This window comes from Mugil cephalus, chromosome 22 (assembly GCF_022458985.1).
Source record: "Mugil cephalus isolate CIBA_MC_2020 chromosome 22, CIBA_Mcephalus_1.1, whole genome shotgun sequence".
Lineage (NCBI taxonomy): Eukaryota > Metazoa > Chordata > Actinopteri > Mugiliformes > Mugilidae > Mugil > Mugil cephalus.
The window spans coordinates 6,389,788-6,407,011 of record NC_061791.1 but is presented as its reverse complement, the minus strand read 5'-3'; the positions used below and the strand labels follow the sequence as shown (position 1 = coordinate 6,407,011).

The 17,224-nt window shown below is 42.7% G+C and overlaps 2 protein-coding genes across 3 annotated transcripts; both read right to left on the bottom strand.

The window, feature by feature from the left end:
- Positions 1 to 969: 969 nt before the first annotated feature.
- scyl2 (SCY1 like pseudokinase 2) lies at positions 970 to 11,117 on the bottom strand. 2 transcript variants are annotated; one of them, XM_047575591.1, is made up of 19 exons: positions 10,973 to 11,117; positions 9,300 to 9,496; positions 9,026 to 9,183; positions 8,472 to 8,616; positions 7,287 to 7,436; positions 6,964 to 7,185; positions 6,456 to 6,572; positions 6,224 to 6,349; positions 5,946 to 6,122; positions 5,737 to 5,748; positions 5,380 to 5,502; positions 4,964 to 5,077; positions 4,718 to 4,850; positions 4,516 to 4,634; positions 4,333 to 4,433; positions 4,093 to 4,159; positions 3,924 to 4,007; positions 3,698 to 3,820; positions 970 to 3,611 (listed from the first exon to the last, which is right to left on the bottom strand). In XM_047575591.1, the coding sequence occupies exons 2-19, from the start codon at positions 9,474 to 9,476 to the stop codon at positions 2,964 to 2,966; spliced, it is 2,796 nt and encodes a 931-aa protein (XP_047431547.1). In that variant the 5' UTR covers positions 9,477 to 9,496; positions 10,973 to 11,117; the 3' UTR covers positions 970 to 2,963. The 2 variants fall into 2 exon arrangements, with proteins under 2 accessions (XP_047431547.1, XP_047431548.1); XM_047575592.1 differs by lacking the exon at positions 5,737 to 5,748.
- A 448-nt stretch (positions 11,118 to 11,565) lies between these two features.
- depdc4 (DEP domain containing 4) lies at positions 11,566 to 16,174 on the bottom strand. The gene is made up of 9 exons (XM_047575608.1): positions 16,074 to 16,174; positions 14,765 to 15,185; positions 14,482 to 14,633; positions 14,168 to 14,357; positions 13,805 to 14,055; positions 13,589 to 13,731; positions 13,357 to 13,482; positions 13,054 to 13,132; positions 11,566 to 12,779 (listed from the first exon to the last, which is right to left on the bottom strand). The coding sequence occupies exons 1-9, from the start codon at positions 16,147 to 16,149 to the stop codon at positions 12,580 to 12,582; spliced, it is 1,638 nt and encodes a 545-aa protein (XP_047431564.1). The 5' UTR covers positions 16,150 to 16,174; the 3' UTR covers positions 11,566 to 12,579.
- Between the last annotated feature and the right edge of the window lie 1,050 nt (positions 16,175 to 17,224).

The window sequence follows — 17,224 nt, the reverse complement described above, 5'->3', positions numbered from 1 at the left end:
GTAAAGTTTCCACCGTCAGTGATGGTGTGGGGTGCCATGTCATCTGCCGGTGTTGGCCCACTCTGTTTCCTGAGGTCCAAGGTCAATGCAGCTGTCTACCAGGAAGTTTTAGAGCACTTCATGCTTCCTGCTGCTGACCAACTTTATGGAGATGCAGATTTCACTTTTCAACAGGACTTGGCACCTGCACACAGTGCCAAAACCACCAGTACCTGGTTCAAGGACCATGGTATCCCTGTCCTTGATTGGCCAGCAAACTCGCCTGACCTTAACCCCATAGAAAATCTATGGGGTATTGTGAAGCGGAAGATGCAATGCGCTAGACCCAACAATGCAGAGGAGCTGAAGACGACTATCAGAGCAACCTGGGCTCTCATAACACCTGAGCAGTGCCACAGACTGATCGAGTCCATGCCACGCCGCATTAATGCAGTGATTGAGGCAAAAGGAGCCCCGACTAAGTATTGAGTGCTATACATGCGCATGCTTTTCATGTTCATTCTTTTCAGTTGGCCAACATTTCTAAAAAAAACATTTTTTTCATTGGCCTTTTCAGAATATTCTAATTTTCTGAGATACTGAATTTGGTGTTTTCATTAGCTGTCAGTTGTAATAATAAAAATGAAAATGAATAAACACTTGAAATATATCACTATGTGTGGAAGGAAAGTATACAGTATACAAGTTTCACCTTTTGAATGGAATTACTGAAATAATTCAACTTTTTGATGATATTCTAATTTACTGGCCAGCACCTGTATTGTGAATTGTGGTTTTAATCTGTTTTTAAATGTTTACATTTGACTCCTCCTTTATACTTTTATAACTTTTGCTTTTTCATGTTGAGCGTCCTCATATTTTGTGCATGTGAATCCTAAAATATCAATAAATACTGCCTTGTAATCAGTGTAGCTTTTTTCTTTTTTTTCTCTAAAGTTTCCAACAATTACACAAATGACTTTCAGAATATTAGATTGTGTACTTTCCTTTATATGTACAGATCTTCATTGAACCACCTCAGAGACCAGCACCTTGTCACATAAAACAAAGCCCACACAACACATATACATATGACAGCAGTACTAGTAGTAGTAGTAGTAGTAGTATACAAATGATCTTGTAGAAGAATAAGCTTTAGTTTTCTGCTTTGGGGTTCTGCCAGGATACGCGACACACATTTTAAAGACCACATCCGCTTTGTGATGAATTCCAAACGGCCTCACGCGCGCATCAGGTGAAAAAACAAAAAAACATCCACTCAGACGCATACATGTAGCCTGTGCATGTTAAAATAAAAAAAAAAAGGGAGGCGGGAAATAAACGAAACCTGATGAGTAACACTGCCATGTGGCTGCAGAGAGAGCACGCCCCGTACAGGTGGCACTTTCTTTTCTTTCTTATAAAAAAGCAATAAAAGACAACTTAGCAGGAACATAAGAGCGTGACCAAGGCGCATCTAAATCTAAAACTCTAAAATCGCATGATTCTCTTAAAAAAAAAAAAAAGAAAGATTCGAGAGCAGTTTGAGCCAATCGATATGCGCCCTCGTCGACCTGTAAGGATTATTGCACACGACTCATCTAAGGCCTCTTAACCGTTATCACAAGAACAAAGAAAGGCCCCACTGAAAGAGCAATCCACTTTTAAATAACTATCTATTTACACTTCATAGTATGTCTCCAGCACAGGTCCTCTGGCAGCTAAAAAAGTGCTGAAATATATATATATTTATATGTATGTATCTATATAGAGTGGTAATCTCTTATCGTATAAATTGATTGAGCTGGAGGATCCCCTTAAATGTCTCATGTGGGAAATAAAATGTCATTGGTCACTCGAATTTTTAGGAATCATAAGAAAGTAACATGCGACAAGTCAAAGTCGAGGGGGCGGCGATATTAATACTAGAGTAAGAGATGAGTGTGGTCTTACACGTGTACCCTCGTAAGGCACAGTAGCACGATGAGCAGAGCGTGTGCTGCATTTAGCTCGAGCATCTTCTCAGAAGGACTGCTGGGGAAAGCTACCATCCGACGCGGAAATAATTAGTACTGCATTTACAGAAACTGATAAACCTAAATGCGGTAAAATGGACGAAACCGAGGAATGAGGATGATAAAAAGAAATAAAAAAGAAGCGGGGTAGAAATTACTAAACTGAAGAGGAACTTGTGTTCATAAAAATGTAGGTTAGCGATGCTGCCGCAGAGAGACGGTTACCATGGAGACGCGCTGCACCCCCACTCCCCCACATCTTAAAAAGCAACTGTCAATATTCTTACACCTTGCTTTCAAGACCGTCTCCAAAGAGGAAACCATCTCCTGGCTGCAGATCAGTGACTGCAGGCTTGTCAAGAGCTACGCGTCAAGCCTCCTCCCACTGGACACTTTTCTGGATCCGGTATTTGTTCCAAAGCCAACCCTCTGATCGCTTTAGACACGCAGCGAATCCTAAAAATAGTCTGGAAATGCAGCAAAGGATACGGAAGCCTGAAACCGAGCAGATGTGAAACGTGGAAGCCAATTTTCTAAGGGGTGATTTTTTTCGTGCAACTTGTTCGGGAAGTGAAATGAAACTCATCCACACAACGCAAATCCTTCCTGAAGAAACCGAGTTGGGATTCATCTCAACCCATGACATTTGGACTCCCAAGAAGTACAAAACAGTAGGAAACCCCCAGCATGTAAAGACCGCAGCATAGAAGGAGTTAGGTCCCGCCCTAACATTTTGTCCTTCTGGTACAGGTACAAATGGAATTCAGGTGCAGGTTAATTTGCCAGCAGAATGTGAGCGAGAATCGAAATCTAAACCAGGTCAGATTAAAAATACAAACAGCACGACCCTGGAAAGGTCTTTAAATCTTCACATTCAGTCTTGTTCTGTGAGAAATCAAGGCTATTCTGTCCACAGTCATTACAAGAATATATTTTACCTGGAATCTTTTTTTTTTTTTTCCTCTTAATTTAACCAAATAAGTCTTTGAGATCATTGTTGACTGATGCGCTATGTTTAACCCCACTTGGGTTCATGCTAGGGGCGGGGGCGGCGGCAGCGGCGGCGCCTTGAGAAAAGTTCTGCGGGCTGAAGAAGGGGTTTGCTTGCATCCCGAACCCACTGGGCACGCCCCCCATACCGACAGGCACGCCCTGCATCTGAGTCTGAGCGTTCTGGGCTGAACCGAACTGACTGAGCCAAGGGCTGTTGGCTGCGGCTGGCGGCTTGGGACCCATTTGGTTGAGGGTGACTTTCGGCTTGTTGGACGCAAAAAGACTGTCCAACGCTGACAAGTCGGGGGCTTTGTTCGTTTGCCCGGTCGGTCCTTGATTTGGAGCGAGGGCTCCGAAGTTCGGGGTGCTGGTGGCGGTGGCCATTCCCCCGTAGAGGCCGGGACCCGCGGGCCGCATGCCCATCGCCATGCCTCCCGTCTGGAAGCCCATGCTCGGGTTGAAGCCGTTGGAGACCGGGGCGCCCATGGAGCCCATCATGGGAGTGGAGGTGGGGAAGGCAGACATGGTGGTGCCCTGCACCGGAGCTGGTCGCGGTGTGTTAGCCAAAGACATGCTGTTAAGAGATGTCATGTTGTTGAGAAGGCTGCTGGTCAGATCTTTAGTCTGCAACAAAAAAAAAAGAAGGAGATTTATCATTACGAGGCATGAATGAGGATGAATTTGTGCATGCAGACATTTTCAGGCCTTACCTGTGCGTTGGCGGTGGACGCTGGTTTCATCGCCTGCGGCGCTAACGGCTGCTGGCTCCTCAGCTTGGCCGCCTGCTCCTGCTCCTTAGCCAACCGCTGTTTCTCCTCCAGAGTCAGAGACATCTAGCGCCACGCAAAAGAAGAGAGACGATTAGCAAACCGGACTGCATGTCAATTAAGGGAGGGAGACATTTTGTGTTAATGAAGTGTGACATTGTTTGCATACTCGATTAGGCTGTGAGGCTGCTGCTGCTGCTGCAGATCCATTCTCTTTCCCATTAACCCCTGTGCTCCCAAAGATATCGTCAATCTGAAAGGGAAAGACATTAATTCAGAGGAGCCTACGATTACGACCGTATTCGTGATGATTAAAAGGTCAGAAGTCGACCTCTCACCTGGTGAGAGCTCGGTGGGCTCTTGACCTCCTCCGACGGGTGCCCTGGATTCGTGATGTTTAAACTCCTGTTAAAAGACACAAAAGCGAACAAAATGAGAAAGCAGGAAGACTACAAACACCCTAGATACATCCTTGCTAATTAGCATTTAAAAATTCCCCATTAATATTTATGGGTATCTGATTAGAATGCCAGTGCATAAAAACTGCATCTAGCGCGGGGTTTAATCGAGACAGACACCTCTGCTGCTCCTGCATGACGTGCAGCTGCTCCAGCTTGGTCTTGTGTTCGGCCTCCATGCGGCCCAGCATCTCGCGGATAACCACCATGAAAGAGTTAAACTGAAATAAGAAACACATCACTTAAGATTAAGACAAGCGGAAGGCTCGGAGTTAAATTTAATTAGCTTTGAGTTTGCAGTACCTGATTGAGATTGAGATTGTTGTCTATGCTAAGAGAGACGAGGTGGGGCAAGGTCTTGGTCGCGAGGTGTTCTTTGGGGATGCCCAGCTTCTTGTGGCTGAAGGTACACTTATAAATCCCTAAAATAAGGAGGAAACATGTCATGGAAGATCTTGCTCAGCTGAAATTAACTTCCCCGGAGGAGCGGAGGGGCTCTGATTACCTAGCATGCCCATGAGCACAGCTGGTTCTCTGGAGGGGATCTGCTGCAGGAAGGGCAGGACCTCATCGATGACATACCACTTGTCCAGATATTCCAAAATCTTCCCCAGACACACCAGAGAGTTCACTCGCACCTGCACAGCGACACACGTTATCTCAACATTCAGAGGTGAAAGTGAGAACATAAAAGATCCAGTGTTACGCAGAGGTCGACGGCTTGAACGCCACGAGCTGAGCGCGGACTCACAGCAAGTGAGGAGGTCTGCAGGCAGGCCGATTTAATGCGAGGGATGAGCGAGTTCTTCATGGACGGGTAGTCGATCAGGTTGGCAAACGTCGGGATGATGTTCAGGCACAGCTCCTGCGCGGGCACAGATAAGGTGTCGTGAAATGTGACATTTTTATGATGTCGAGTGCAGCATCCGAGCTTTCCCGTCCCCCCGAGATAACGCTACAAAGAGGACTCAGAGTCCCAGCGGGCGAGATAAGACTGAAAGGTTTTTAAGGGGAACAATGAAATAAAGATTTAACAATTTCCACAATGTCTGTACTTCGGATGTCTGTTGTCCGAGGCAAAACCGCAAGTTGTTTTTTTTTCTACAAGCGATTTTGTTATCATGTGCAAATGCTCTATTGATTTTTGTGTTTTTTTCCTCTCTATACCTGGATCTGCACCGAAGGAGCCTCCAGAGCTCTGTAGACCATGGGCAGCACGCTGTTCTTGATGTCTTCTGCCGGTGTTTTGGTCAGCAGCAGGTCCATCTTTTGCAGGAATATCAGCAGGATCTGCACAGCACAGAGTTCAAAATGAGGAAAAACAACAACAAAAAAAAAAAGTAGCCAAAGGCAAGAGTCTATCCTCAACTGATAAGCACAGACATATGTGGAAGTGAATGGTAATTTCTGTGGTTTTAGTGGAGCTTTTAGTACAACTAACAACACAAAACACACACACACACACACACACACACACACTACGGTGATGGACTGCGGCATATTCACAGCAGAGAGACCACTCACCATATTACTAGCCTGAAGACGCATGGAAGAAAAAATAGAGAAGAGTCTTGGTAAAGCGACAACAGCATGCTCTTCGATCGGGTTATGTTCAGTCTCAAACACGTGTAACAAACATGCAATTGCTTTCAGAAAAAGCTGATTACGATGCAGTTTCTTAAGCAAAAGGCTGCATCCCACATGTGTTGAGACACGCTTTCGTGTCGGTGTACCTGGATTGGCTCTTGCTGCTTGAAGACGGGCGTGAGGTCGGGCAAGATGAGGCGGACGTACTCGTCCTTGGTGCACTCCTCTGCGATGAGCAGCACGTTGGGAAGCACGAAGGGAACCATGTCGGGGTTGACAAACTCTGAAGTCAACGCCGGCAAGATGCGGTACACCACAACTCTCTGTGAGAAAAAAAGAATATGACTGTAACTTCAGGAGGGTTTTTAAAGTACACACATATCTCAACATTTGCACCTCCACTACACGCCGACAAACGTTTTACCTTTGGTAGTTTGGGCAGCACTTTAGGGAGGCTTTTGTAGAACTGGGACTTCTGCAGGTTGTCCCTCTGGAAGAGGGAGTCGAAATACTGCAGGGTCACCGCGCCGACGTCATCGAAAAAAGGGATCTGAGTTCCACCGAAAACAAACACGAAATTAGCGGCCGTTCTGAAGACGTGAAGCGGAAGTTGGTGTATTTGTGGCTTTCTGTGTGCGGGTCGTGACGAAGCAAACCTTGGTCATCTGGTCGGCGTCAGGGCGGACGTTGGGAGTGACGCTGAGGAGCATTTTGACATGTTCCCGCACCTCCTCGGGGATCTTGTTCAGCACCGCCGGGCTCATGCTGCTCAGCTACAGTGGAACAGAATTAAGATAAATGAACGGACGACGGGAGGAGAATAAAATGACTTTCTTAATATTGAAAAGAATATATTGGGGAGCTGATCCTGGAACACGTCAAGTGAAAATCAACAGGATTATTACAGTTTGTATTACAGAATGTACAATGCAGACATGAATTTTACCTGGTGTATCAGCACCATAACATTAAATACAGGTTAACTTAGCAAGAAAGAAAGAAAGAAACAATATATACAACTTAGAATGTTAATTAAATGGAAATAAACATGTGGTGCAATGGCCGGCACCGCATAATATCTTCATAAATTCAAAATATGAAAAAGTGCATGTGAACTTAAATTGTTTCTGATTGCACATAGTAACTGAACAGGCTTCCGCTCACCTGGTCCAGCTGCCTGCTGAAACTCTTAAAAATGTCATGCTTGTTGACTTGGAAAACAGGCTTTCCCTCGTTGAAGACGGCGTGCATGATCACGCCCAGAGAGTACATGTCGGAGGCGGAGTCGCAGCTGACGGAGAGAATGTACTCGGGGGCCAGGTACTCTGGGTTCGGGAGGCAGAGCGGAGGGAGGTTGGGCTCCCACTCTTTACACGTGTACTTGGGCTGAAGGGAATGAGAGAACACGGCAATATAAAGATAAAGAAAATACTGCTGATGTTTTGGCCTGACAGGCTAAACCGAGGCAATAAAAACCACCGGTGTACCTCAGCTTCTGAGGGGTTGTTCGAGGAGATGCTAAAGTCAAAGCCCATGATTTTCCACGACCCACTCTTGTTGAGGATGATGTTCTCTAGGCACAGGTTGCCGTGGACCATTTTCACGCTGCTGTGGAGGAAGGACAAGCCCTCGGAGATCTGGAGCAAGGTAGAAAAATAAAATTAAGAAGACAAAAACAAATACACAAATATGCTTTGTTAAAAATAAATGCTATCGTCTTATTTAGATTTCACAGCCAGTCGCATTGTCAAACTGAAAATCTTGGGACTGAGCTGGTTCAACAGGCTGGAATTTATAGTGGATGTTCTGGAGTCGGCTCCGTGGTATTGAAACCAGCTAGACAACTATAACTTAAAGCGCTTCAATGATGATTAGTCATTCTCATTCAGTCAGTCACTGTCATACACGGTGCTTTCAGATGTAGATGGTCAGATGAGGAAACGTCATCTTAGCACCGTGCACATGTTTAAACAAAATGGCTCTGACTTTCTTATTGCATTTTGATTCTGCACCGAATCAAAATTCCCCACAATGAAATCCCAAAGGCCTGTTAATAATTATTCTGATTAGAATTTAGTCTGGCAACGCACGGCTAAAATTCTCATGTATTTTATTAAGTTTTATATGTTGACAGCCATGAGTTTATTCAGTAACTTCATGAAGTTTAACCCTTTGACTGGCTTATAACTGCACGCAGACAATAAAATGCTTAATTTCTCATTTTGTATCTGTTTTCTAACCCTTGCTAGTCAATCAGTTTGTAAAATACACAAACTTGCCCATGTGTGAACACATTATACATACAAATATCTAAGCTGTGGCTTTTATACTTTTTGAGATGTAGTACTTTTGAACATAGCTCCAGTATTTATATTGTATCAATCTGTACAATGGTGTGAACATTTTAATAATGATATGTCAAAATGCTCAGCTTGCAGTTTATGCTTTTAATATAGATTAAAAAATAATGACATTTAATTGTGATTAATCATATTTTTTAGTGTGGAAGTCAAAGAGTTAATTCCTTCTCTGCTTAATTATTCCTACTGAAGTTTGACATTTTACAGGCCAAACAACCAATGAATAAAATAACTGCTTCAGACTGGTCGATAACGAAATGAACCCTTAGTCACAGCCCCACAGCGAGCGGTCTCATCCGTCGAAGCTCTCACCTGCAGCAAGCCGTACTTGGTCTCCACATCATAGAGTTTGTACTCCTTGATGTCGCTGGGCACGGGGCTGGGAAGGTTGTCCCACTGGCCCAGCACGTTGGACAGACTCGCAAACACCGGCTCTGTGCAGAATGCCAAGCAGTCTCTGAGGGCGCAGGAGAGAAATAACGTCAGCTTCCTGCAAACGTGGAGTCGCTCTTGAACAGCCGGACACAATTAATTAACACGTTGTGCAAAGGTGAAGAAACGTATTTTAAATTCAGCGCAAGTAAAACTGTGATTCAAAGAAACTGTGATTCAAAGAAAGGGCTTGTTAGCCTCAACCGGTATTTGCCCTTGCCTTTTTTGTTTTTTGTTTTATCATGACAAGCTTTTGTTCACACACAGAGAGACACACACACTGGAAGACAAATGTTAAAATCAAGCCCCTCTATCCACTGTGAATCATTGAGATTTTGCTCCATGTACAAAAGTTTGGACGCACTTTCTCATTAAAGTGTCCAAACGTTTGACTGCTGGTGTGTATTTCTTATGCGACTTTGCGTGTTAATCACCGTGACTCTTCAAGCGGATGCTGCACGGTCAGGAGACGAGGGTGACGCAGTCTGGTCAGCTGCTGCACGCCCTTTTTCAGCGAATCGATTATTTGGTCCTTCTCGAATTTCTGATACTTGTCGATCATCTTCTTATCGAACACAAACACCGCCACTTCCTGGAGGGTCCGAGAAAAAAACAACAAGTTGTGGAAAATCTTTGGCCGACCTCATCAATAGCACAACCGCAGTGAATGATTTACCCGGTCAGAGGGCAGAGCGGATCAACACACACCTGTTTAGTGGACTTCTTGGTGCCGTTATAGATCCTCCAGCACAATCCAGGGCCTCCACTCGCGATGTGTCGTCCAACTTCAAACTCCCGCGTCACCGGGTTGCCCATGACGGCACTGGTGACGTCCGCCGTCACCTTAGTGACGGTGCTTTTTAGCTTGTTCAGCATGGACTCCATGTTCAGGCTTCACCTGGCAGCTTGGTGAGGATGACCACCAAGGACAGAGCAGCAGTAAAAGGGAAAAAAAAAAAAACAGTTAGTCAAATGTGGGACCGCAACGGTGTTTGCAATCAGTGAAAGAGGCAGATCTACACTTCCAGCAAAGCAAAAGCTTTCAACAGTCCATTAGTCACGCACTCCAATGCACCTGTTCAAAAGATTTGCACATCAAAGTGCCCGTCGGCGTCCGGCATGAGAGTAAGAACCAAAACAGGCCCAACTGTCCCCAAAAATATAAAATGACTCAGAGCAAACTCAGACACGCTTCTCTTTCAAAATAACTCTAAATGACTTAGAGGCATGTTAGGCAACAATACATCAGACAAAAGAAGGTATTGCTGAACCCATATGAAGCGTTCTTTAATGTTTTTTTTTGTGTGTGCTTGTATTCCTTTGACGTTTCGGCTGAATGAGCTTCCGGCAAACATACATCGCATGCTGCAGACTTGTCCTTAATAATTGATTCTCTACAGAATCCTGCATAAAATATGTTAAGCATCAGTATAAATGGCTCAAAGCACAGTGAATCTATATCAAAGCTGCACTTGCCTCTGCTCAAAATGAAGACACACGGAAATATGAATCTATCTTGGGGCGACTTTGATCTCGTCTGATTCCCTTCTTCTTCTTCTTCTTTTTTTCCATTTTAAAGCCTAAACCTCAAACACACTCATTTGTATATATGAAAGCGTAGTAGTAGTAATAGTCAAACTAATCAGCTGGACTGTCAACATCATGACAGATTTCTCTCACTATGTCTGGAACAGGATGCCAAACCTATCAATATAATGGAGGAAGTAAACTTTATGACACACAGTTTGGCATTGCTCTGTTTATTTATTTTTTTTTCTGCGTGTTTTAAAGCATCAACAAATGACACATGTCTTCACCCAGTTGACCAGACAAACACTGAGAGGGAAAACAACATTTTTGTTCATTCAGCTCACCTACACCTACACCTAGCCCAGCACAGCTAGCACATTAGCCGACAGCAAAAACGGGTTTAAATAACAAATTACTAACTTAAAAACGAGCAGAGAAGATGTCCACACGAGAGGAACAAGCCACACAATGAGGCTGTGTTGAAACATTTCATTTATCGCTTAAGCGTGACTGTCCAGTTTGATTGTGAAATCAACCCTTAATGTCACCAAAGTCTTGTTTAGCCTTGTACGCACACACACATTTCACCTAGCACAGCTGACACCAGCGTCAGCAGTTAAAAAACTATCATCCTAAACCGTGTGTTAAGCCTTTATCCACACATGAAGCTGACAACGTAGTCGCAAGAGGCTTTTTTTTTTTTTTTACACGAACACATAACGACAGCCACCAAGCAAACCGAGCGAACTAGCCAACAATGCGCAAGCAGAGCAGATCAGCGTCGTTGCTGTCACTACAGTCAGTTATTTAAATACAAAACCGTCATTTCCAAAACCCCCACAGCTGCTCACCTTTTAATATATATATAAAAAAAAGGGGCCTCGCTGTTTTATTCCTTGTTGTAAGTGGGCTCTCAGCAGTACCGCTGTCAGTAATAGCTGCGAAACACAGCCCCCATGTCTTCCAGTAGCATACGAAATGAGTTAGCTTAGCGAGCTAGACGTGGACGGTAAAACCTACTTCCGGGTTTACTAATGGCGTCAGGTGCATCGACGTCATCCGAGATCATTTATTTAAACCGTTCTTAACTCGATTACATTTAGACAATATATACTTAACTGACCCATTTACTTGTACATCTCACAAATTATAACAAATTATCATGAGCATAATTAGTATATAATGGAAGGCAAATGAGCAATAACCTCACATTTTCTTTATGATGAAGTTATTTATGGTAGCGGCTAAAAAAAAACAAAAAAAGAAAGAAAAAAAAAAAAACAAAAGCCTTTGAAAAAGCATGATGAAATCACTTGCAATGACACTATGTTATTAAAATTCCCAATCAGGAAACAGAAGAAATAATACTGTCTCAATGCCGATAAATTCCTGAAAGTCTATGGAGTCCACTAAGACACGCACATTAAAACAATCACAAAAAAAGTCTCGTTTGAGGAACAACTTTTATTCGACACGTTATTCCAACAGTAAAGCAAGTTCCAGCATCATAAAGTGCGTTCTACCATGATTTCAGTGTTCGCAAAAGATGTTGACAAAGGAGACAAAGATGTTCAATTAGATTGACTGCAATTACTTTTTTTTTTATGAACATGGTTTCAGGAAACATTATTTATAAAAGGCAGCACATTTTCCAGTTTAAATTAGTAGTCTAAAATAATATCAAGTCAGATTAAATCTGACTTGCATCTTGTCTAATAAAAGTGTGTATTTCAAGTAAAATGAAAACAATAGATCTACTAAGTTACTGGCACTACAAACAATAATAATGATGATAATAAAAATAAAAAGTATTATAACCTGAGTTACTCTTACATCTACTCTTCATGTTTTCATTTAGTGTTAAATTTCAAGTTAAAATATTTAAACAAAGATTAATGCTTCATGTATTAAACCGCAGCAAAACATTAGTGTTGCCTCTTCCAGTGAATTCCCTAACGCTAAAATAGCTGCTATAAAACAGATTTTTTTCATTTGATGTGTAGAAAGATTAACGCCTACTAAAAGTGCACCACGTTACCTCTGTGAAGCCCCAGTCAACTTAACAACACGTACACCTAAAGAAGGTCTGTCAGTTAGTACACAAGTTGTCCGCTACCTCAAAACAATTAATTAAGTGAATAAATTGTATTTTATTTAACTAATCCCTTTTATCGCCTTTTTATACCTTTTCTAGTAACGTTAGACCAACATGGGTAATTAAAAATAGTTAAAAAAATAGACCTTCATTACGCCCAATAGTTCCGATACTTAAAGTCTTCAAACTAGTGCAAAAATCATTTACATATAGTTGACCTGTTGTCTTTAAAAAGAGAATTAAATTACAGTGTATTAGTTAAAAAGGCATCCATGGCGGTGGGACTGCAGGAACTTAATCCGAACCAAATTACAGAACCGACTTCGTCTGTCGAGTCAAACCGGTGTCGCTTAGTTGTACGACTCAGAACGTGCTGGAGAAATGCTGGAGGAAGACCACAGGGTGATGCTTTTCAAACTCTTTGAGCAGCCTCCTTTTCTCCTTGACAGGCATGGTCTCGTTTGAGGAAATGTCATGCAGGAGTTGTTTGAGGCTCTCCAGGGTGGTAGCCTCACGCTGGTCCTCGTACTCCTGTGAAGTCACTTGCTGGCAGAAGGTGAACGCTGCAACACAGTGAGGAGGAGCAGTAAGATATTTGATCTGGAGAATGAACGCTCAGGGTTCATGTGAGTATTTTTTTTGGAGTACACGTGGGGCAACAGTGCCTCCATGTGGACAGCACTCGTCAGGGCATGTGGAACAGGTTTGTGTAGGGGATTAACCATGATCATCCATTTCCATGTCATGTTTTAAATGACTGTATAATGCACCTTTCTGGTAGTAACTTTATGTGATGGGATTCAGGTGTAATATTAGCTGGAGTCATATTTAACTTACTGGCAATGGAGTCTGGGTCTTTGCCCTGCTGCATAGTCCTCAGTGTTGTCCTCACAGCATCAATAAGGGTTGTAGGAGTCTATAATTGTTGCAGGAAAAGAGAATAAAGGGAAACATTGAAACCTACCAGTGCATATATATCCACAGTGTACACTTCCTCTGAAGAACACAGACACATTGACTCAGAAATAAAAGGGAAGTAGGGGTATTTTAGTCTATTGTGAAATATAAATAATGAAATACTTATCTACAGTCTTAAGAAATGCAAGTCAAACTGCAATAAAGTTATAACGGGGGGTGTACCTTAAAGAGCTCATTGTGATTATCCATGAGAAAGAGCACCAGGGTTTCACTCTGAGATCGAGTCAGTTCTTGATTCTGAACAAGTGCTCTCTGAAAAGTGCGGCAGACTAAGGTCCTGTTATCAGTCTGATAGAAAACAGAAAAAAAAAACACAGAGTCAATAAGAGATTATTCCATCACACTAATATTAGAAATAACTGAATCTGACAGTGTGGTTCTGAGGGTGAGGTACCTGTTTCTGTAAACGGCAACCATCTGGGTCAGCGGCCGTGGCCATGAAGGTCAGCAATCTCCGCAGTTCGTCTCTCACGCTCGTCTCCAGCAGCCGCAAACACAGCTGAGATGCCTTCGTGGCATCCTGCACTTTCCCTTCATCTGGAAATAAATGGTCAATGAGATCCTCACACAAAATAAATGACCTTCATGAAAACGAAGAACGCCGTCTCACCCAGTAAATTCAGGATTGCTGCATGTATATCCAGGTAGCGTCCAGACAGAAGTGGAGCTTTTTCCTGTCCACTGTAGTACTTGGCGATAGTGTCAAAGAGCAGTCGCTTCTGGCTTTCCATTTGCTCTGCAGCGCCATCCTCCACGATGGCATTTCCATGCCGTTGGCTGAGCTGTTCCCCCGCGACCACGATCAGCTGATCGGGAAAGAGCTCCAAGCAGTCTGCTGCAACCGACAGCCACGCATCCAATCTGAGAAACAACGACACAGCAGGAGAAAAGTGTATTTATCTCATGCCATATTAACAAGATCACATTTTCCACAGCGCTTATCTAATCAAACAGCACTTATCGAGGCACTTACTGCGGCAGGTTAAGGGCATCAGGCAGCTCTCTTTCCAGGCATGTGTTGGAGATAACCAGGTCGTGGTTGGGCAGAGCAGCTCTGCTGGGCTGAACCCTTTCAGGAGAGGTGAGGATGCAGTCCAACATGGGCAACTCTACAATCTGCAGCAACTGCAACAACGTCTGCTGCTTCCAAACCTCATCCACAACTAGAGAAGCAGAGAAAGAGTCAGAATACAGAAAAATCTGGTCACCGTAAATCTGCTGTGGACTCTTGTCCCTTTGTTTAAGTCTCCACACTACCGGTAAAATGCTAACAGCTCAGGTCATTACCCGCTTTGGACAGAAAGGTAGACGTCTTTGGGGCTGTATTTAGAGATGCAGACATTGACGGCTGGAGATTGATGGTCTTAAGCAGCCTTTCAACCCTCCTGTCTGATGGTCCGACGGCGAGAGGATTAGAGATTGTCCTCAGTTCATTCAGCCTGTAGAGATCAGAAGAAGAGTTTTGGTGATTTATTGCCACTTTGGTAGGAGCCGTCTACTTGTCAGTCCATGAATGTTTCAATCATGGCTTTGTTTAAGCACCACAGAAGGAATTTATTGTAAAACCAACCTCGAGCTTCTCTTCCTCTTGATCTCGTTCTTTTCCGGGGGCGTGTTTTCTGTGTCACTGCGGCTCTCCTTCACGGCGGAACCGGTCACTTTATATTCCAGAAAACGGTAAAGGCTGCAGCCGCTGTCCTCAAAGGTCACCTCTTTATCTCTGCGAAACAGCTTCGTGCCCACCGGCTCGAAGACCTTGGCCTCCATCAGAGCCTGGCAGAGTCGGGCGGCTTTGAGTCGAGACACTTCGCTTGTGCAAAACACCACGTTCTGCATCAAATAGCTGAGAACTGCGTCCACGGCGTCCGAGCCCGCGAAACATTCGGCGTGAACGCGCAGGTGTCTCCGGCAGCGGCGCACTTCCACTTGGGTCCGAAGGGCTTGGATGATGCTGTGCCACAGCTGGGTTGCACCGAAGGGCCCGGAGAAAGCTGTTTGAAGACGCAGCATAGGAAAGAGCGAGAGTCAAAGCCGGTTCATTCACTTCATAATACTAACATGACATGTCTAAAAGTATGGGGCACAAATATTATTGCATGACAATAACTCGTAAAACTATTTTAGTCTGAGGTTTATATCTACTTTGTGTGAAAAGTCCAAGTAAATACTGTTACTCTGTCAATATGACAAACTAACCACTACACAGATGTTCTCAAGTAGCACATTTATAAGCAAATCTGTGGAACTTCACTTGACTATTTCCTTTTTATGCAACCTCAACGCTACTCCTATATAAAAGAAAATATTGTGCTTTTAAACGCTATTTATTTAACAGCTGTAATTGTAGGTAATTTTAATTAGTTTGATGTTAAACAGCCCACCGGTAAACAACTGTAACGCAAGTTACTTTATGCATCTTATTTTATATTCAAATTCAGAAAAGGCTATGGAATTATTAGAAAAATGCTAACATACCGATGCATCTATAATAACAATAACATATTCTAACATGTAATAATATAGGACTACATTACTGAGGCCATTTTGGTGCAAGGTTTTTGACGTTGAGTACGCAAACTTTTAAATACAAGACTTGAGTGCTTTACAGAAATATCCACAGGTAAAGAATCAAAATATTTTCTCCATGAAGTGCAAACTTGACGATTCATCGTAAATACGGTCCTTATGGGTCCAAGTCCTTCAAACTCTGGTCTAGAAAAAATACTTTGATCAATATCTACAGATAACAACAACACGGCGACGTTAGCGAACGGATTTCTATCTGTCGATGCGTAATTGTTCTACGTATCTACCTTTTTGTGTGTGTCTGTATTAATATAATAGAGACTTTTACAGAACAAGAAACACTTATATCTCACCATGTTGTAGGTTTTCACGAAAACTTCTCGTCTGGCTGTTCAACCTTCTGAACCGAGGAGTCAAATCCACCGCCATCGTGAGCAAACTGCGTGTGACGTCACCTCCCTCTTCTTCTTATATTAGACGTCACTGATATCCGACACGGTGCTGCCCCCAACAGGCTGCAGCAGGTACTGTCGTTTCTCGTTCCTATTTTACCAGAAAAGCCTTTAAAAACATTTTTAAAAACTTGGTAGCAATTGTTAAAAAAAAGTATATACTAAATTAAAAGAAAACAATGACACACAAGCGTTTTTGTTTTGTTATGTATTTCAAACAGGACAAAGTTCAATGCACAGGAAACTGCAGTGTCTCCAACTGCCACAAGGTAACCATCTGGATGTTTACATATTCATACTGTATAATCACATCGCAGTGACCTAGTTGTGGACTTAATATAGCAACTTTCTCTCTGCCAAGGCTTTTGTCATCTCAACAGACTCCCCTTCTGTTCTTCCAACTGTTTTTCACCACATATCCCTGACTCTTCAAAATATAAAGAGATCATTGTTTTCATTTGTTCATAAGATGTGTTGTAAATAAATTAAATTGTGTTGCCTGTCCTACCACTTACAATCAAGTAAAATTAATCTTTACAAAAGTGTCTGTATGCATATATGTGAAAATCGGAATTAAAACACACCTTATATATATATCTCAGAATTCATATCAGACTCAGTTTTATTTTGAAATGAACAGACACACACATACAGGCATTTGACTATAGTTACACATTGCTCTCAGTGCACTCAAATAAGGTAAAGTACCATACAGTAATGTTGAGTAAGCATGTACAGAATATACTGCATTGCAAGAAGACTTTGTGCACGTACTTATTCAGAGTAAATTCTAATGTAAAACCTAAAGATGAAGATAAAAGATTAAAGATATCTTAGCTGCTGCATCTGAAATAGCCATTACTGAAAGACTATAACTTGTTATAGTTAATAGTAGTCAGGGATGACTGGTATAATGGGCTAACAGGGCCAAAAAATATGAGAAAAAATATAATATAATAAACTTACATCACATTGTGTTAAGTTTTGGTGAAACCAAGGGTGGCAAATAGTCATAAGACAAGACTGAAAGAGATTCAGTAAGTGAGGATTCT

Coding starts and splice junctions, on each gene's coding strand:
- scyl2 (XM_047575591.1), bottom strand. CDS start 9,476: ATGGAGTCCATGCTGAACAAGCTAAAAAGCACCGTCACTAAGGTGACG. Junction 9,184..9,299: donor CCAAGAAGTCCACTAAACAG/GTGTGTGTTGAT, acceptor CGGACCCTCCAG/GAAGTGGCGGTGTTTGTGTT. Junction 6,123..6,223: donor TGCTGCCCAAACTACCAAAG/GTAAAACGTTTG, acceptor TTTTTCTCACAG/AGAGTTGTGGTGTACCGCAT.
- depdc4 (XM_047575608.1), bottom strand. CDS start 16,149: ATGGCGGTGGATTTGACTCCTCGGTTCAGAAGGTTGAACAGCCAGACG. Junction 14,634..14,764: donor AAGAGGAAGAGAAGCTCGAG/GTTGGTTTTACA, acceptor TGATCTCTACAG/GCTGAATGAACTGAGGACAA. Junction 14,358..14,481: donor TACCTTTCTGTCCAAAGCGG/GTAATGACCTGA, acceptor CTGCTTCTCTAG/TTGTGGATGAGGTTTGGAAG.